We start from the raw sequence: 20,867 nt of genomic DNA on the forward strand, positions 1-20,867 counted from the left end.
TCTGTAGTATTTTACAGTTTTGTTTCATAATTTGACATTGATTTTATATTTTGGTTTACTCTACAGTAAGAGTTGTTACTAAAAGCTCCCATTCAGGCCTGTTTGGTAGTCCTGGGCATTGATGGATGAAAGAACTTGAAAGTCATGTATAACTTCAACTGGTAAGAGCTTGAGTGCATGATGGGAAACAACCTCTGAATTTCCAGCCTATGGGTCGTATCATTAATGCCTCATCTGGATGTGCTCTCACGGTGTTTCTCCAGTACAGAAATGGTCCAAGGAGCACTGTTGGCTCTCCTTGACCCGGGAGGCCGAGGGCCGTGTGTCTGGGGCTGTGCCAGCCGCATCCCTGACGGTATTCCTGGGGTTACCCCTTCCCGAGCTCCCCGCGTGCGGCTGACGGGCGCAGTTGGGAAGCAGCGTGTGGAAAGTGTAGAGGAAGCGAAGCGGTGCCTGAGGACAGATGTGGCCTCTTGGCTGCCCCATGAGTTGCTCCGGCTGTGGCTGCAGCCTGGCGGGCGGGAACCCGCCCGTGGCTGTGATGTGAGACGGCAGCGAGGCTCTCCTTGCGGGGACACCGCGGGCTGCGCCTCCCGGGACGGCGGGGCGAGGTGCATGTGCTGCAGCCCCGGGGCATCGAACTACGGCCCCGGCACGGAGCCGGAGCGCGTCCCGGGGGCGGCGGGCGGGACGCCGGCTGGGGAGGCCGTGTGGGGAGGCGGAGGCAGGGCGGGCGCGGGCGGCGCCGGCGGGAGGGGGCTCGGCAGCGCTGGCGGCCGGCGGAGCTCCGCGCTGCGCTTCTCTCCGGCCCCGCGGGGCGACGCGAACGTGAGCGGCGGCAGGGCCGAACGGACACCGAGACGGGGGTAGGGAAGGACGGTGGCGCGGCGGGGCTGGCCCGGGCCGGCGGACACCAGGGCACTTGTGCCCGGCGAGCCGGGCTCGCTCCGCCCCCGGCGGCGGCAGCGCTTAAGGGAGAGCGGGGCGAGGGGCGGGAGCGCCGCTGCTCCGGCACCGGGGCTGCTGCCGGTGTGCGCCCGCCGGTGTGCGCCCAGTGTGTGCCCCCGGTGCTTGCCCGCGGTGCGGTTGCGCTGCCCCGCTCCGTCGGAGGAGCTGGCCGGCCGCGCTCCGCTGAACGCTCCCGAGCGGCAGAGCTGCCTGGTCCGGCGTGCCCCGTTCCCGTTGTAGCTTCGGAACAGAGGGGCTTCAGCGGCAGTTTGTAATACGGGCCCGCTTTTTTTTTTATCCTCCCCCCCTTTTTTTTTTCTTTTTTCTTTCCCCCCCTGCCTGGGGAGGTTTTGGTATTGGGAATGTCCTTGGAGTAGAGATGGGAGATAAAGCATAAAGTAACTTGCGGAATTGGTTTCTGAATTACGGTGCGTCTGAAAACCAAGTTTGTGCTTCAGCGAGGGCGCTGGGAACTTGAAGGCTTCAGTGCTGGTTAGGTTAAAGCTTTGAAACATAAACTTGTGGGAGGAGAATTGTTTAGAGGTACTAAGACATTGTTTTGAAAATAAATGTTTAAAAGTGGAGCGTGATTATGATCTCAAAATGCTCCAGTTTCAGTATTTCACTTTTGTGGTTGGGCTGGTTAAGTACTGTCATTCTTGGAGTTTGTTGCAAAAACATTTGTTTAGCTTAGTTTAACCAACAGAATTGTTTGTATTGTTTATCTTACTATATGTACATAAACATGATATATTGTATACATTATTTTGTATGTATTATGCATGCAGAAACTTTAAATTTCCTGTAGGCTCTATTTGCATTGTGTAATGCATGCGGATAATTGTTTTACAATGTGAGTGATGAACTTAAAATGTGGTGCCATATCATATCACTCAGAAAAGAGGAAAATTAGATTTGTACCGCAGAATAATATTATGGAATTTCTGCTTGAAATGCCATTTGAACAGTGGTATGCCTTTTACAGCGCTGTGTATATTTGTTTTTATAATTGCAGATGCCTTTTGATTGCAAGACTGCTGAAATGCTTTGAGGGCTGCGTCTCCTTTCCTAACCATGAACAGTTCAAAATCACCGGGGCTGGCTGGATTTGGAGTCTTGAAAAACACAACGTGCCACACGGAGAAGAAGATTTCAGTTTTCTTCTCAATAATCTTCATGACGGCAGGAATTTTGTCCAACAGTCTTGCAATAGTAATTCTCATGAAGGCATACCAGAGATTCAGACAGAAATCCAAAGCCTCCTTTTTGCTTCTTGCCAGCGGCTTGGTTGTCACAGATCTCTTCGGCCACCTCATCAATGGAGCCATTGCAGTGTTTGTGTATGCCTCAGATAAAGACTGGATTCGGTTTAACCAGTCCAACATTCTGTGCAGTGTTTTTGGCATCTGCATGGTTTTCTTTGGCTTGTGCCCACTCTTCCTGGGCAGTGTGATGGCTGTTGAACGGTGCATTGGAGTCACCAAGCCAATATTTCACTCTACAAAAATGACTTCTAGACATGTGAAAATGATGTTGACTATGGTATGTCTGTTTGCTGTTCTTATAGCTTTGCTGCCTATTCTTAGGTTTAGAGCCTACCAAATTCAAGCATCGAGGACCTGGTGCTTCTATAAAACAGAACATGTTGAGGACTGGGAAGACAGATTTTATCTCTTACTTTTTTCTTGCCTTGGGTTCCTGGCCCTTGCTATTTCATTCCTGTGCAATGCTGTCACAGGAATTACCCTCTTAAGAGTCAAATTTAAAAGTCAACAAAGACAAGGCAGATCTCATCATTTTGAAATGATCATTCAGCTCTTGGCTATAATGTGTGTTTCTTGCATTTGCTGGAGCCCATTCCTGGTAAGAGCATAATGTATTTGCCAATGTTTAATGCACATCACTGTATAAAAGTTATACTTTTTTGTCTCCAGGTTTTAAAGCACTTAAGTTGTGATAACAGCTCCACCCACTCAGTGATATTAATTTTATAGCATATTGCCCGTAATGTATGTACCTGTGCATCTATAAAAAACTTGTAGTTATTCTCCACTTCTGATGTATACACTAAACTAAATATATAGTGATGGTGAGGACTGCATTTCCAGTGCTGTGGAGCAGACAGTGGTAGAAGAATCACGGCTCGAATAATTCAGAACAAATATTGAGCTCTTCCAAAAATTCAGTGAAATCTAGGATTGGGAAGTCTTTTTACTCTGTACAGTGTAAGTAATTCTTTTATTTATGGCAGCCTGTTTGCTGTTATTTCAACAGTTTACTGCTACTTGTGAGCTTTGTTAGGGCAGGTAACAGTTAAGAACCTAAAAATCCTGCCTTCCATTATCAGGGTCTTAAGGGCTTAGCTTTAGGGTCGTACTGAAAACCAGTGGTTGGCAGTGGGTTGAAATCAACATGTGGTTTAGACCTAAGCAAGCTGGGTTTGTAATGTGGACAGAGGAGCAGCAGAGCTGGTATGGGACTGTCCCTGCTGCGAGATGGATCAGTGCTGGTGGTGCCTGCTCTGTCAGTGAGCAGGGTCACAGGAGGTGGGATTGTGGCATGGGAAAGAATTTGACAGCTCCAGCTCTATCATGGCACTAGAAAACTGGTGTTAGCTTTTAGTGTAGCAAACTTGTCTGAAGAAATTGAGGTTTTTTGCTAGAGGGTTTAACTCACAAGTAACATGGAATCTTAATTTCTTCCCTAGAAGCAGGGTCCTTTAGTTTTCCAGTGATATGAATGAGGAATTCTGGATTGAACTAACAAATGCTGACATTTAAGTCTAGGATCTGTATCATATCCAGCTGTATTCCATCTGCTCACTGCCTATGGTACAGTCTGAAGTTACCTGAGTTAGTTAAAAATTAGATACTGACAGTGGCCTGGCTGCAGCAGTTTGGTGTCTGTCAGGTAGCATTTAATTAATCGAGTATCACCGGCCTCAGGGTGAAGTCTAGGTATGAATATCTGCAATCACTGAAATGCACAAAAACTTTCAATTTTGTTCAAATCATGGAGAATTTTTGTAGTCTTGCTCTGCAGCATAGTTTAAATTCATGTTGGCTTCTGTCAGTGTTGTGCTGTAGTGTGTGGAGCATAAACAAAGTTGTCAGAGCAGCAGAGCAAGTTTTGTAGGGAACTTTACAGTTATTTCAGACACCATCTGAAGTTTGGGGCATGCCACAGAATGGTTTTCAAAAAAGGATCTCATGTGATGACTTTACTTTCCATGAAAAAGCAGCATTAGTATCCTCTGGTAACATTTATTTTCATTTAAATTATTTGTTCTTAAAAGCAGAGATTAATTTGGTTTTGAAAAACCCTTGAGTGTCAGAAAAGCTATAAACTTTTTTAGTTCAAAAGAGACCATTTATTCAACACATTAAGGAAGACTAAATTGCAACTACTGTGGTTGATTTTTTTATGCCATTCAGTTTTAATTATGATATATATTAAAAGTATATAAATTATAGTTTTAGAAATTGTGACAATCTAATGAAATCACAGCACTACTTTTGTTAAAATATTTAACTTCATCTAAGTGGTTGTTGAAGATGAATTAATGGTCTAGCAGGAATTTTTTTTTCAGACCCTTTTTGGAGTTGGTGTTTGCATCAGCTGATGCAGGCCAGTGAACGAGGTCTTGCTTAATTTTGGACTTGGTATTTTGTGGGACTGTGTTGCAGAGGGAAGTTTGTTCACAAGGAATTCTGATTCATTGGGTGGCAAATCTGATGGTGCTTTTTGTGCCTGCTGGGCTTGTGATGCTTTGCCTCTGGATTTCTTTTGAAATGAGGTGAGCCAAACTCAGCCTGGCATTATGAAAAATAGTTCTGCTATGTGGACAAATTTAGGTTAGAAAGGAAGGTTTGAAAAAATAAAAAAAGTAGATGTAGTGTGGGATTAGATTCTTGGAACAAAGTTTCAAGGAAGTGAACAGTCAGTGTTTTAGCCAGAGAGTTTCAGTGGGAAATGCAATGGGACAGGGTCCTTTGTGGGTATTTCCTTTCGTAGATGTTAGGACCATAGAGTTTACACCAGTTAATTTGCTGATTTATTTACCCATTCCTTGTTTTGATAGCAACAGACTACAAACAGAATTACAAGTGTGGTGTTAATTTAGCAAGCTTTTTGGCCTGCAGTAGAACAAAGTTTTGTCAGGAGCATACTGCTCATGTGCTACATTGAAGTGATCCAGGGTTTATCAAGTTACATGCTTTATGATTAACTGCTGATTCAAACCTTCTGATTCTGAAAGGTCTCAGGGCTTTTAATTTGTGAAGAGAGTGGTTTACATTCTATAATACAATCAGCATATACCAAAATAAGTATTTCTTGACATAAATATGAGTAGATGTTCATAGGTGAAATTCTCTGGAAGAGGATGTAAATACGTTCTTATTCTGTGATTTGCTTCTTTCGTTTTCTTTCTCCAAGCTAAATCTAAAAGTCAGAATTTGAAGTCTAGTGTTTGAATTGTGAATTCTACCTATGTTCTCTGTCCCAAAGAGTATACAGAACAAAATGTTTCATGAGAGTCAATTGCCTCAAAGTAAACCAGAGTTACTAGAAACCAAACAAACTTCTGGAAGAGAAAGTGGAGGAAGGCAATGCGTTTTATAGCACATGTGGTTTGCAGATACAAGAGTTTGGATTCATTTGGTGTTGGGGGGGTTTAATTTATTTATTTCCCTTCTGTTTTCAATCTAGTCTGGTATGTCCATTGACATATGTGTAGGGCTACCATAGCCGAGTCTGTCCAATGCTGTAATCCAACTGCAGATTTACTTTACTATTAGATTTTAAATTTTTTTTTTTTCAAGTGGAGTTAATATTCAGACATTGTCATTGTCCTGTGATAAAATCATTTTCAGATGATGAGACCCTGGATTGTCCTTTATGGTGTCTGGTGTGGAGCTGAACTTGACTTCTGCATCTGCTCAGTGACAGTGAAGTTGTTTCGATGCCTGTTTATATATGTGTGTAAATGTTTAAATAGCTAACACTTAATATTATAAATAATAATATATAGTATTCTAATCAATCACCACCTCTGTCTTAAGATTCCTGAAGACATGGATGGAGCATTTTTCAAAAGCAGAGCCCATGGCATGGCAATGTGGAGCTCTCCCCATGGCTCTTGGACAGGGGAGATTTCTGATTTCTGATTTTCTTTTGATTTCTTTTTTTTCTGATTTCTTTTTTTTCCTTTGGATTTCTTTCCCAAAGCTCCATCTCATCTGTTTTTCAAAAATAAGCAGCTTTTTCACATTTTCTGCCACTGTGAGAGAATCTTCCCTTAATGAAGTATGAGAAGTACTCCCTGCTTCTTCCCTTATGGGGGAACACTGATGCCTTTTGAGGAATTGAGAGCAGGAGAAAATTCACCAAAAAAACCCCCAAAAAGTGAAATTCATGAGTTTTATAATAATATATGTAATCAGTGGTTTTCAGAGGCACATTTGTTCTGACAGTCCAAATAATTTTGCTTTGGGTAATTCCAGGTAAATATGTTCTGAAGGTACCAACTTCAACTTCTCAGCTTTCTTCATCCATTTGCTAAGGGTATGCCAATTTTGCTGTATGAATTTGGTCCCTAGGGGTTGGATTCCCAAAGCAAATAGCTGGCCGGAGCACTTTGTGACTACACCTCTGATGAAATACATTGTTATATAAAGCTGTTTTTTGGCTGTCACTTGACGTCTGGCGTGTCATGAAACAGCTTGGTTTGGAGCTGTGCTTGTATGAGTAAATTCTGACATCCCTGTGTCGTATTCTGTAGGGCTCAAGGGATAAACATATTATAAAATCTGTTTTGTTGGAGTAGCAAAGAGAACTGTCTGTAACTATGGACAGGAGAGTTTTATTTCAGAGTGAATTTATTTACAGAGTGAATTTATTATGATACAGAGAAATTTCTAATCTTTTTCATGTGTGAAACAGCCTGAGAAAAATACTTTTACATTCAAATTATTCTTGTTAAGATCTTTTTTCCATGCAGTTAACTGATTAATTTCATTCCAGTTTTACCTCCCCTCTACTGCTGGAAATAGTCATTCCTGTTTTTATTGGAAAGAACTCTGTTTATTTCACAGGAATAAATCAACTGTTATTCAGTTGCTTTTTTTACTGCTGAGATTAATTTTTATCAGCCCCTTCCCCTGTAATCTGTTCTCTTTCCAATTTGTTGTGCTAATTGTGTCTCCCTGAACTCGCTCTGACTTTTTCTTGTCCTCAGCCTGTCTCATGCAGTGGGGCTTGATGACTGCTTTTTGTGCACCTAGGGCTGTGTTCAGCTTGTGATCTATTGAATCACTGCAACTCAGAGGCTGCAGGAGCTGCTCTGAGTGGTGCTGTCAGACACTGTGCTCTGGAGCTGGTGAGAAGCTGATGTACTAACAGGGAGGCCTTCACTGGAATGCCCTTACCCCATCCCAGCCTGGCTGCTCCACCAGCTGTTTGGGTGCAGAGCCAGGCTCAGGGCTGCAGTCTGCTGAGGGAGGTCAGTTTGTTGCAGGTTTTACACTAAGTAACTCCTGGGCCATGTCCCTGTGTCCAGTATAAGGTAGTTGGTTGAACAAGGCAATCCTCTACATCTCCTTTGGTTTTGCATGTGTAGCCTTGTATACACTTTGTCAGATGCTCATACCTGTGTTACTCTTGAAGTCTCTCCCTCCATTCCTGTTTTCTGTCTTCTTTATTAAGATGGCAGTTTAATTTCTGTAGCACTGTCTTATATGTGCAGTGGACATCATATATATGAGCTTGTTGGTTTATTAATGCCGTTTGTATGCCTTCATTGCTGTTGTATTATCCCTACAGCTTAAGTTACTAAAAAATTTATCCCTTTTGCTCTTGTGAATGGTGATTTTTCAGAATCAGAAAGTGCAGCTGAGGAGAAGCAGGGAGATGTCCCAAGATGCAGGTCCATGTGAGGATTCAGTTCTCATGTGGGGCTGCTCTGCAGAAGTGTATTACCTTACTGTTTATTAGTCAAAGCTGTAGAATTGTGTTATTACCTTACTATTTATTAGTCAAAGCTGCAGCCACCGTGAGCTTGTTGTGCCTGCACAGGCACTGTCAACAAGGAGAGTGATCTTTGCTTTTGAAAAAGATTAAATTAGGCTTTCAATTTCCACAGGTGTGTTTCTGAAGAGTGAAGAAGGAGATACACTTAAATATGTTCAGCTAACCCTGCAGCTTTCAATGCTGTTTCAAGACTTTCAGAGGGGAAAACAACACTTACCTGTCCTTTTCAGGGCTCAGATTTTAAAGAAGATAATCAGTGATAATTACTGTGCTTGTGCTGGCTTTTGTCATTGAGTTCTTGCTGGAAGGTTTGTGTGCTGACGCCACACAAAGACAGGATGCCTTGTCAGCAGGAGTGGGGTGTGGGAACACCTCTCACCTGCCTGGGGCGTGGGAGAGAGAACTCTTGGGCACTGTCAGTGCATCTCTGAGGCTGGCTGCAGACCCATGTCAGGAGCCCACTGCTGTCACAATGCTTTTAATAAATGAACCCGTGTCATGGAGAAAGGAAAAAAAGCTTTTTGCCAGCAGCAGGCCTGCTGGATACACCTCCTTACCTCTGCCTGCAGCACTGATGCAGGGATAGCTGTTGTTGACTGCAGATAGTTATTTCTCTTCTCTTGCTCTTGCAGAGAAGATCAGGAATGCCAGTTTGAATGAATAAAATGCTCCCTAAGTTCCTCCAAAAAAGAATTCTCGAGTTTGATTGTCTTGTTGAGCCAAATTAGAGGAAGGGCTCCCACTCCTATCATGGTCCTCTGATTGCTTGCTGAGTTTTCAATAGATCCATTAAATATGTGCAAATTCAATTACTGTTGTTGCTTGAGTTTCTCCTAGTGTCTGATAACTCAAGGTTAAATTGCTGAAAGATTACTGTCTTTCTAATATTATGGACCAAGTGGTGTTTTGAAATATATAACTCGTTTTACAGATTAAGTGGAAAGAGAACGCTCATTTTGATTGAGGTTTTTGTTAGTCTCAAGACAGAAGTTTCTTTCCAGCTTAGTTTCCCATGGAATAAGGTTTATTCAGCAGCTCAGACAGTTTGAATGTGCTGTTGTTTGTTGCCAAGAAAATACTCCTGAAAAGAACTTGCATGTGTGGGCAGAGAGAGTAACAACGTTTAATACAATGTGTTTGAAAGTCCCACCTGTTCAGGTGTGTTTCTATGAAACCTTTGGGTAAGATGTTCTTAGTATTGGTTGTAGAGAACTTTCTTTAATTTTGTATTCTTAAGTGGCACAGTCGCCTAATTCCACCAGGTTACACGAGAACTGGAGTGACATTAATTTTAGACTATACCTACCTAAAATGATACTGAATTTAGATTTTAAAAGTACTATTTTGGTGTTCAGAATTGGTCTCTTCCTATTGTCATCTTTTTACAGTACATAGAGATCTTACAGGCCTTCTCCTTTCTGAGAAACATGAATCATTTTAACAAAAATGTTTATAAGCATGGGCCAGCACATCACGGAGTGCTTAGAAAGTCTGTAGTGATTGTGGCTATATTTGTAATTCAAGTGTTCACCTCCCTCTCAGAAGTCAGGGAGCTGAGATACTCTCCACAGGAAAGTGCTGGAGAAGAAATGGGCAATGATGGTAGGAACCAGGGAAGGAAGGAGGGCTGAGGTTGACATATTGCCCTTTACCAGAGGCTTCTGGAGAACCATAAATAGAGTTTTTGTTATCTATGTTTACTTGTGCTGTTTGGAAAAATTTGCGTAAAGGCTTTTTTATTAATGCAGTGCCATCAGAAGACAATAAGATTGTTTGTTTTGGAGAGAAAAAGTAAGGAAGGCAGGTTTCCAGTCATGTGAGGAAAATGGCATTTTCAGAATAATGTGCTTCTGGTATTCTCTCATAATTATTTGCTTCTTGATTTTTAAATTTAGATGTTACATACAGAATTAAACTATGAAACACAATATTTTGTTTCAAATAGGTATCAGTGACTTTCATAGAAAATGTGGATTGGTTTTATTTTTTTTCAATTTTGAAGTTGCCATCTAAGAAATCAAATTCTGAAAACTTCACCAAAATAAATTTACCATTCATAACCTTTCCTTGTTTATTTTGCTTGGTTAAGTTTTTAGATTCTGTGTTTGATATTAAAAAGTAAGTCAGTTTGACATTCATTCCATTGTTTGAGATAAGAGAATTCTTCCTGTTTCCTAGATATTACACTTATTCAGGCATTTCTTACTTGAAAATATCATACACTGCATAACCATCTTTGGAGAATGTCATACATGGCATAACCATTTTTGGATGGTTATTTTAGGAAAGCTGTCTTTCCTGACTATCTAAACACTTTAAATGGTAAAGTTGTTGCTGAAAAATCTCAGGGAGTAATACACTCACATGGAAAAACTCCAGAAGGTCCTTCATCCTCCCCATTTTTAATGACAGACATCAGGGTGTAATACACACTCATGTATTCTGTGAGAGAATGTTTATTATTATAATTATTATGGTGTAAATTCACAATCTGCAGTGTGGCATGGTGCTTTCTAGCACAAGTTACTTGTGTCTCTGGTGCTATGGGGTTGGTTGATGTCTGAGAGGAATTGCTGAGTTGCAGTTTGGGTTGAGGCTCCCTGAGGATGGAGGTTCCCTGTGTGCCCACAATGCAGAGCCCAGCACAGATTCTCTGGGTGTCCTTTTGGAAGCAGCAGAGCTCAGGGAACAGAGCTCCCTCTTTCTTTAGGATTCATTTTGGAATTGGGTGAGGTGAAATAGATGAACAGTGGAATGAACTGGAGATGTTTTGGAGGTTCTGCACCATCTCCTGCTGTCCTGGGCCTGTGTGCTCCCCTCAGGAGGTTTGGGCTCCCAAAGTTACAGGAGTGGGATAGGATGGAAAGGATGTAGTGAATCTGCTCAAGAAAAACCTTGTAATGACTGAAATCAGGACCTGAGTACGTGGGGAGAAAGACTCTTGTGCTGGGAGGGATGTGACCAAATGTATTCCCACCTGCTTCGCTGCATGGAAAGAGAGAAAGAGAAGCAGGATAGAGTAAGTGGTAGCAGTTTGTTTTAGGATTTACAGTTCATTAGTGAATTGGAAATAAGATTGAATCCACCTTTTACCAGAGGTGTGTGCATTTGCAGAAGTAATGAGAAATAAAATGGAGACTTGATTTTTCTCTTCCATCTTCCTCCTGAAAGGTGGTTGAACACAATAGGCCCTTGCAATTTATTTGTCAACACAAAAGAAAAAGGTAATTGCAAATTGTATATTTCAACTTGATAGATATATTGCTAATTCATTAGTTTTTGATATTTCTGATCATAGCTGCTTAGTTTACTCCTTCAGAGTGATACACAGAATAAGTCACTTTAACAAAAGTGATCTAGAAAGAATAACACAAAAGCAATGCATTGTGTCTTCTGTTGCCTCCAGTCAGATTCCTTCAGACACTGCAGATCAGACAGTACTGAGTGATTGGGTGACTGTGACTCCAGTCCATCTCCAACAAGGACCGGATCACCAGTGGAGGTTTAAATAGAAATTAGGAACACATCTCTTCATAGAGAGGGTGATGGGGCACTGGAATAGGCTGCCCAGGGAAGTGCTGGAATCTCCATTCCTGGAAGTGTTCAGAAGCCATGTGGATGTGGTACTTGGGCAGATGGAAAAGGTTTTGTGGTAGGCGTGGTGGTGCTGGGGTAATGGTTGGAATTGATGACTGTAGAGATCTCTTCCAACTTTTCCAGCCTGTTCCATGGTTATGGACCTCTGCAGCTTCTCTTCCCTCAGCCTGTCTGTATATTGTCACTTTTTTATTCATTCAGACAGTTCTCTTCCTCCCCAGTATCATGTGTTATTTGGGATTCTTTCTTGGGATATTTGTAGGGTGTTAGTGGGAGAAGTTCTGTCACTCCTAAACAAATTAAAATATTTATTTAAGCATTAAAAATATGATTTTTTTCCCAAATGATTGTGAAAACCTGGAAAAGCAAAGTGACAACAGAGAAGTAATAGATCATTTCTAGGGTTTGAAGCTTTATCCAACTGACACTAATGGAAGAATAAATAAATCCCAAATACTTACAGATCTTGCCTTCCTAAATACTTAAGGACGGTCTTTATTGTAGATACTAGAAATACTCAGTTGTTTTCTGGCCCTTAAAATTGTTGTGTAAAGCTTCTCTAGCATTGCTGGGTAAAGAATATTTTTATTCTATCTATAATTTTTTTTTTGTGCAAGAGGTTTTTTGATACAGGCTTTGTTCTTAGGCAGGAATACATTCCTCAAGCTGTGGAAACAGGCTTTCTTGCAGCTTTAAAGCATGTAGCTCAGGAAACAGGTTGTTTATTTGACTTTGGTATGGACGCTATGTCTTTTCATTATGAACTGAGTCATCTTGTGTTTCCAATGCTAGAATCTTTTCTATCCATACCCACAATGCTTTCCTTTCAAATGAGTTATCAATTAAGCTGTGAGAGTAATTACATTGCTAGCTAGTTGAACTGAAGTATTTCTTACTTTGATGGCAGGGAAAGGAAATAAAGATCAAGGATTGCCAATCCAAGGTAGAAATATTTGGATTATTTAGGAGAAACAAAGAGGTGACCCAGAATGCTTTATTTAGCCCAACATGAATTTATCCTACTGAAAAACTGATGCAAGATAGGTAGTGTCTAAGGGGAAAGTTGACAGAAAATAAAAACTTCACTTTCACTTAATGTTTGCAAGTTCTTGCACACAGACCTGCCCCTGCCCTCTGGTTATGAGGCTTACTTCATAATTTCTTTCCTGTCAACTTCAGTGAGAAATTGCCTGGTCACAGACTAGGCTGTGTCTGAGAAAGGAATATGAGAAAATATTTTCATTTGCTTTGTGAAAAATTTTGTGATTTCCCATTTTCTCTCCCCTTTTTGGACTTTTCACACCTCTTTCACACCTCTGTAGCTTAACAATACCTTCAAAATGTTTATGCAGTTCCTTTTTAAGGAGGCAAATAGTGAGCCAGTGGATCCACTCTTAATTTTTAGTGGCATTATTATTTTATCACAGAAATATACATGAGAGAAAAGGAGACTCCCTTTTTCTCCTGCTACTTCTCAAGAGCTGATCCTGCTAAAATGTACATTAGGAATTACTACATATGCTCTTAAAAGTACCCTCTGGGCTTTAATGTGGTGGAAAGCTGGCTCATATATTTTGTTGTCTACAATACCTTTTTAAATTGGCATTTTTAAATAAAATCCCTATGCTCAGTTAGAATTTAATTGCTAAGCTAAGTGATCATCTGGTATATAAAAGTTGAAGATATAGTTAATGCTTTTCTTTCAGAAAGGGAAAGGAAAACTCTAGGGGAAAACCATGCAGATCTAGAACATAAAAAGCATTATGTGGCATAAGTAGAACAGTGTGTGTACTAATATTTTGATGGCAGAAGTGGTGCACTGCATATTGTTCTTGGAAGCTCTTGTTTTTAAACTGACTTGCAGAATTACATAAAAAATAAAACGAAGCATGCTCAGCTCTTTTGCAACGAATGCTTGGCTTGTATACTGCAAGATCAGTGTAGCAATGGTACAGGCAAGTTGCTGTCAGTGTTTCTTTTTTATCAGCGCTGCTTGAGAGATGTAAAATGGTACATAAAACATGAAGATATATGCATTTTTATTTCTTTTTCACGCTATTTTGTAAATTTATTTTCTTAAGGTCTGTGTTTATAGAGTACTACAAAATGTCATCCTGTAAGGTCTCTTGCCTGTTAGACTGAAGCTGCTTTTGTAAAATGAGAAGTAAAAGTTCAAAAAACTCTAGGAATTCAAAATAAGTGTATATTTTTTGTTTCGGTGGATTGGGACATAATCAGTAAAGTTCTGCCTTGAAACCTCTGTGGTTTAGAAGAAGGGGATTTGCACCTCAGGGTTTGACATTGACAATAGTGACAAAATAGAAGTGTTCTGCAAATACTGAAAAATCCATGGACTTCCTTCCATTAATGGAAATCCTCAGAATGGCTTGTAAGGAAATCCCAAGGAAGAGGCTTGGGAGGGTCTGCAGGGTTCCCACAGGGAGTCTGAGGGCTGAGCTGCAGAAAACAAGAATTTCCGATATTTGTCTGTTCTGCTTTCCATGTCAATCTCTTGGTGACTGGGATTTACCCAGTTTCCTGAAGTCAAGGATAGAGCCTGGATTTAGAGCCTGTGAGGAGAAATGCATCAGTCTCATTTTTGTCTTATTTCTTAACTAGCTCTAAAGTCAGCTGCTTGTTTTGACTGGCTGTCCTTGGGTACTGACAGGAATGTGACTAAGCAGCACAGCCTTTGAGCCTATTGGTTGTTCTCGTGTAGATCCAATTGGAAGGAAAATTAAATTAGTGCTGTTTATGTTTGCAGAGTGGTGTGAAGCCTTGAAGCAATTTTTTTTGTTTATTGCCCTGAGCTTTGCCCTTAAGGGAAATGGGAATTCTCTGATGCTGTCTGCTAGGTGCGGAATTGAAGAAGTCAACAATTTCAAAATGTTTAAAAAAATTTTCCATCAGACTTTCTGGATCTTGCAAAGTGAGCTTTGGTTTTAATGAAATTTAAAATTGGACAAAAAGGATGTAGAAGTTTAATGTGTTGTGCCAAGTCCTTCCTTAACACAAATCTGATTTTCTGTATTTTTAGGAACACTGAATTCTCAGGTCCTTTCTTAAACCATCAAGGACTGGTATGAGTCAGAATAACTTTATATCTTTCAAGCAGGTACCCTTGGTTTAAAAAATTGCTTTTAAAGTTGTACTTTTTTTAGTACCTTTTAAAGTTTGAATTGTCATAGTTACATCATGTGATTTTTTGGGTTTTTTTTTGCAAACCAGGGAGACATACTACAGCTGTCTTCATATAAACAGTGTATAAATCAGCAGAGTGCTACTTGGATTCTTACATTTCTAAATATCTTAGAAAATGCCATGAGTTACATGTATTATTTACCAGCTGGGGATTAATTTTTTGAGTCATGCTGCTGAATCTGCATGAATATTAACTTCAGTTGTGGAGACCAAAGGTGATTAGATATGATGCAATAGTGTTGCCTCTTCCCCACTTGGGTGCTGCTGCCTACAGAGAACAGAATTCCTTTGTCATACCAGCCTGGTGGACCTGCAGGGAAAGGAAAAAAGGGTTTGAATTGGTTCCCTGACTTTGAACCAATTATTGACCTCTAATACTCAAATAAGAATACTTCAAATGTTCTTTTTGTGCCTGTAGAGGTGGTCCCACTTTCAAAAGTCCACTTGGCACTGCACCAAGTTCTGGTGGCAATTTCTGAGCTGATGACTTGAACCATTTCAGTGACATGAATTTCTCACACCCAGGGAGAAAATCCAGACTGTCTGTGTGTTTTTCTTCAGTGAAATCATTTATTAAACAGCTGGTAGTGTATTTTCCTTTTTATCAGCTATGGTTTCAAACTTGACTTTGGAACAGTATTTTAAGAATTCAAATTTAAATAAATAGACTATGAAAATGTGAGAGAAATAATAATTTATATTAACTTCATTCCATTCCACCCCTCTTCTGCTGAAGTTTAAGTCTTGTTCTAGAAATCAGCGGATGATTTTAGAAAGGCTTCAGAACAAAATCTCCTTTTTGCACGGGTGCTTGCAATTTTCGTACATGATTTTTCTGAAGATGTGATGAGCCCCCAGAACAGGGCAGTCTCTTTGGAGGAGTGAGAATCTCTCTCAGTTCATACTCACTGATGGCTACAAGTCCTGCTGCTCTGCCACAAGTGCTCAAACATAAAAATGCTTCTGCTCAGGGCAGAAGGACAGAGATTCTCTGTCTTATTCCATTTCTTATGGAAATCTTGGCCTCTCAAAACTTCAAAAAGCTTTTATATTAGTTTTAGAGATATAAGAAAGAAAATATTTTTTAATTTCTGCATAATACTCCCAAATAGTGTTAGTAATGTGGTTAGGAAAATCTTATAAAACAAAATTTGTAGATAATTAGATTTTATCTTATTATTTCTAATCCAGGGACCTACAGCTGAGTTGTTTAAACAAGTGTCTGTGTACATAAGCTCTACTTGCTCTTGTGAATTTAGATGGATTATTTTTTGTATGTCTGATGTTCAGAAGAGGCAACTGAAATATTCTGGATGGAGCTTCTCCAAGTCAGAATCCATAGCTATGTATCAGTTTTCCTTGTTGTCCTGATTTATTTCATGCAAATCCATAATCAAGCAGGAGTTGTTTATGCTGAACGCCAAATTAATAGATTCACTTAGAGGTGATTACTTCTAAATGCAAATTACTTCTATATGCAAACACTTCTCACAAGAGTTCTAGGTAACATGAAAAAATAAGTTTTACAAAGTCTGGATGGAGCTATTTTTCCTTATTAGCTACATTTAGTGCTTTTTTGTCTGGACATGAAATTGCATCAGATTTGACATTTATTAACTTCAGAGAATGTGAGAGAAGAACAACAAATGAATTTTTAAGTACATCAGATTAGTGGCTTGTGTGTCTGTATTAAGTCAGACATGCTGAGTGAGATAAGGACATTGGTCTGTGAGCTCTGTTGAGCTGTCATTTCTGCCCAGTCCTGTTTGCAGAGTAAGGAGTATTCTGTCTGAGTTTGCCTTGTAGTATTGGACCTCTAATAAATAAAATGTAGACTGTCCTGAACAAACATGCCATGTGAAGCCAGGGGGGCTGTTCGAGTTTGGGTGGGCTGCTGATGTCAGAGAGGAATGTGCCCAGTGGTTGTGGGTGAGCAGCAGGTTCAGGGAACTGGCTTGTGTTTGTGTTGGCCTGGCGCTCAGACATTCCTCCTGCTCCCCACACCAGTTCCCAGCTGTGTTCCTGCCAGTCCTACCAGCTTCCCCAGCAATGTTCCTGGGGGCTTCCTTTGCTGCTCCCATGGAAGCCACGCAGAAACACTCCATCAGATGCTTCATCAAATAAGTTCCAGTGTCCTTTTATGTGTTTGCTTTGTGCCATTCAAGCTTATACTCAGATGTGGTGACCTGCAAGCTATAGGAAATATAACTATAGGTCTGGAAATAGAGAGAAGCGTTTAAAAAGAAGTAAAATAGGTTTGCTGGCATGTTCAGCTTTAGGTTTCTCTCTTCATTCATTATTATTTTTTAGTTTTGCCGTTGAGTTTCTTTTCAGTGCATCTTTTTGAAATTACAACCCTGTGCATGGACAGCCTGACCCTACTTCTCATTGCCCGATAAATTAGTGTACTCAGAGCATCAGTTGTAAAATATCCTGTTTCTTAGTTAAATAACTGCAGTGCTTTAAAGGCTTTGGAACAAAAAGCCTTACAGTGTTTCATCGTTCTACCAAAAAAGTCTTCGTGTGGTTTTAACATTACTAAGAGGGAGAGATAATTTACCACCTTCTGGCAGATTCCTGGCTTGGCAGATCAGGCTTTCCTCATGCAGGAACTCAGGTTACAAACGCCAGGGGCAGCCAGCCTGTAAAGGAGGTGTCCGCAGGGCAGGAGTCCCAGTGGCCTGGGTTTCCCTGGGGCTGTGTCCCTGCAGAGCAGAGGGGCCAGAGCCACACCTTGCTGGGCTGGTGTGGCCCTTGGGTATCCTCTGCCAGATGCTGCCCTGCTGAGCTGGTCTGGAATTCCTCCATGTGGAATTATTAGCTCTGGTAGTGTTGTTGCTGGTGGAGGTCTGTCCATGTGTAGCATTTCCAGAGGTGAATGAAACCTCCTGCGTCTCCACTGACAAGTGGCTTTTGTCACCATGGCTTGAATTTTCCTGCAGACCTCTAAATCCTCTGGTGTCAATAAATTGTGTTCTGCTGCAGCATAAAAAACGTGAATCTTCTTGTTGAAGTCAAGGTACTGTGTTCTTTATGCAGCCTTTAATTAGGAAAATGTGAAAAAATAAATAGCTGGTACAAAAACATGCTGACCTACGAGTGGATTCTGTCCTTGAGAAAATCCATTTCTGGAACAGTCTTGGCACTCTTTGTTAGATCAAATTCTGGATTAAGTTTTTACTTGTTGCTTAGATCAATCCCTTGTTTTGGAGGATGTTCCCTGGCTGGTTGCCATCCTCCGCTTGAACAGCAGAAGTAATTCAGGAGAGGCACGTGTATGTCCTTTGTGAAACGTTAGAGGATTTCTAGGATGATGAATCCTGTATAGCTGAAAGTATTTACGTTGCAGTTTGGGATGCACTGATGCTGTGAAGGTGTGAAGATTAGAGACAGTGCTGAATATGGTTTTTTAATGTACAATTTTAAAATATTCAATTTTCAGGGTGTTTAAATGTGTGTTTTTTGATGCATAACTGTAAACTCCTGCCCTTTGCCAGGTGGCCATGGCCAGGATCGGGCTCAGGGAGGGCCGCTCGGAGGACACGTGTGAGACGCTGCTGTTCGCGCTGCGCATGGCCACGTGGAACCAGATCCTGGACCCCTGGGTGTACATCCTGCTGCGCAAGGCTGTCCTCAGGAACCTCTACAAGATCTCCAGCGGCTGCTGCGGCGGGCACGGCGTGAACCTGCACATGTGGGAGCTCAGCTCCATCAAGAATTCTCTGAAGGTCGCAGCGATATCCGAGTCGCCAGGGAGTTCCAAACATATAAACCTCCAGCCTCTCAGCTCCATGGGAAAATGAAGTTGAACTGAAAGTTAAACTAAAGTTTAACAATGAAGAGATGATGGAGGCAACGCTCCTACATGGCCAGTACCTTAAAATGGGTTCCAAGGCTCAGTGGTTTGGCATTTGTTTTAAATTGTCAGTGGTTTGCTATTGTTGCTCACCAGTTTGATATTGCTACTCCAAAAGACGCCCTTGAATGTTTTAATTCACTTCAGTACATGGAAGGAAAAAAATATAGATGATTTAACATTCCAGTACCAGATTTGGAAAGGATGTATTCTAAAGTGAAGGGGGCTCCTTGTAACACTCCCCACCAAGCCTTTCACTTTAACAGGCTTTTTAAAAGGGCAGAAGTGATCTCCAGGGTGATTTTTAAAAGGGGTAGATTTTTTCCTACCAGAGATACCCTCAAATCCCTTGCAGAGTCACTTTTTTCTAGAATGAAGTCAGGCATCCTTTACATAAGGGTGTTCTGTGCTTCTAGGCGTTGAATTTACCAATTGTATATATAAAAGACATGTTGCTTATGCCCAGTTTATTAAATGATCCACTGTGCTTGGTTAATTGACTTGATCTCTTAATTATTTACTGTTCCATGAGTTTTTGGGAGAGCTGTGAACTCTGCATCAGTGTTAGTGTTCCTTTCAAATCACTGACAAAACCTGAGGTTCCCTTTGGGAGCAGAGAAGCAGATGAGCTCAGCTTCCTTACAGTTATGTTTTGAGGTGTATTGGTGAGCTTTTAGTCCTTTCAGCAATTCTGTTGAAACTAACAGGCATAAAGCAGTGGTTAGTCTGTGAAAACGTTTCCCCTTCCCTCCTGAACTGAAGGATGATTCTGGTAGCATTCCCCTGGTGCATGTGCTGAAATACCCATGTGGTACATCTGCTTCATTTGTCAATGGTCACACGTGTGCCGTGAACATGTGTGTGACCAAATGAGCACCTCTGCAGGGAACTGCTTTGGGAGCAGGGTTTAGTTTGTCAGAGCAAACTGAATGCTCAGTTTTTGCAGGGTCTGTGTCTGAAGAGCTGAGAGCATTCAATAACTTGAAGGTACCGGAAAATTTTCAGGACAGCTTCACACAGAAGGCCCTTCACCTTTAATGCTGCTAAAAGAAGCTTTGGTTTTTGTGACTGTATGCTGTTCAGAAGCCAAAAATGAGAGATATTGTTTTAAGATAGGTCTGTGTTATTTTTACATACTTAACTTCAAATAACTACTTTAGTGAAGTGTTGGTATGTTTGAACAAAGTAGTTAAAAACAGATTCACTAAGAAGACAGTCTGAGGGACCAAAACTATTCACAAAGTACAAATTCATATTGTATGTGAGAATAGTTTGCAAGTCAGAAAATAAAAACCCAAAAGGTTTAAATGTTTCTTTTTTTTTTATTTTTTAAAGCTATTTCCTTTTTGTTTTAAAAAGGTTGAAAAATAAGTGGGTTAAATAACCCTGAACTGAAGTGGCTTTATTTACCCTAAAAAAATTCTGTATGTGATTTTTTTTTCTCAGTCATAGGGCTGATAAATGGTGGACAGAATTTGATGCTGGTGTAAGTTCTGCACTATTGCTTCATGTGAGTTCTGCTGAAATCTGGAAGCATTCAGTCAGTGCTCAGCGTGGCTTTTTTATTTCATAGAATCTGATGTCAGTGTATCTGTTGACATAAATTATTTGTTCCCTATGGAAGATTGTTGTTTTAGCAGCTGCAAAATAATGTTGGTCCATAAATTGTTGAGATATTTCATTGGTAAATAAAGCTTGAAAATGTTCCATTTTGTTGTGTGAACAAATAAATGTAGCTTGTGTTGTTCACTCTGGTTGGCTTGTAAAACAACAGAGCAAAGTTTATATGTATATGTGATTTCCTATATTTTGTGTACTGATACACATTGAATGTAAATTGCAAAGCCTCATTAAAGTTACCAAACTGTATCCTGAGAGTTAAGGTGTTTTTGTGTAACCAAAAAGATGATCCTGAGTTATCAAAAATATTGCTTATGACAAAAAACATCACACTGGACTCAAGCCAACCACTACCATTCCTGTGTGTGAAGGCAGAGAGGGACCAGTGGGAATTCAGGTGAGAGGTACCAGTGCTTGCACATGGCCAGGGCAGGGTGGTCTGAGGTAGTTCTGATGACCCATGCTTAGAAAATGCAAATAAAAGTGGAACTGAGGCAGTTTGGTGCTTGGGATGTAAGTGGTTTTATCCAAGTATCTGCCTGTGTTTCACATACACTATGAAAAAGTGAGTTTTGCTGTTGCTATTTTGCCTTGCTCAGTGATGTGGTGGCCTGCA

At 40.8% G+C, this 20,867-nt stretch overlaps 1 protein-coding gene across 6 annotated transcripts; it reads left to right on the forward strand.

Annotated features, from left to right (window-relative positions):
- The first annotated feature begins 326 nt into the window (after window positions 1-326).
- PTGFR (prostaglandin F receptor) lies at window positions 327-20,507 on the forward strand. Of its 6 annotated transcripts, none has more exons than XM_074545998.1 (3): window positions 327-611; window positions 1,964-2,811; window positions 18,273-20,507. In XM_074545998.1, the coding sequence occupies exons 2-3, from the start codon at window positions 2,023-2,025 to the stop codon at window positions 18,576-18,578; spliced, it is 1,095 nt and encodes a 364-aa protein (XP_074402099.1). In that variant the 5' UTR covers window positions 327-611; window positions 1,964-2,022; the 3' UTR covers window positions 18,579-20,507. The 6 variants fall into 6 exon arrangements, with proteins under 6 accessions (XP_074402099.1, XP_074402098.1, XP_074402102.1 ...); XM_074545997.1 differs by lacking the exon at window positions 327-611 and adding an exon at window positions 732-866; XM_074546001.1 differs by lacking the exon at window positions 327-611 and adding an exon at window positions 732-866 and having other exon boundaries at window positions 1,964-2,490.
- The last annotated feature ends 360 nt before the right edge of the window (window positions 20,508-20,867 follow it).

Source organism: Zonotrichia albicollis, chromosome 8 (genome assembly GCF_047830755.1).
Source record: "Zonotrichia albicollis isolate bZonAlb1 chromosome 8, bZonAlb1.hap1, whole genome shotgun sequence".
NCBI lineage: Eukaryota > Metazoa > Chordata > Aves > Passeriformes > Passerellidae > Zonotrichia > Zonotrichia albicollis.

Excerpts from the sequence above, each read along its gene's own strand:
- PTGFR (XM_074545998.1), top strand. The coding sequence starts at position 2,023 with ATGAACAGTTCAAAATCACCGGGGCTGGCTGGATTTGGAGTCTTGAAA. Across the intron at positions 2,812-18,272 it reads TTTGCTGGAGCCCATTCCTG|GTGGCCATGGCCAGGATCGG; the intron begins GTAAGAGCATAA and ends GCCCTTTGCCAG.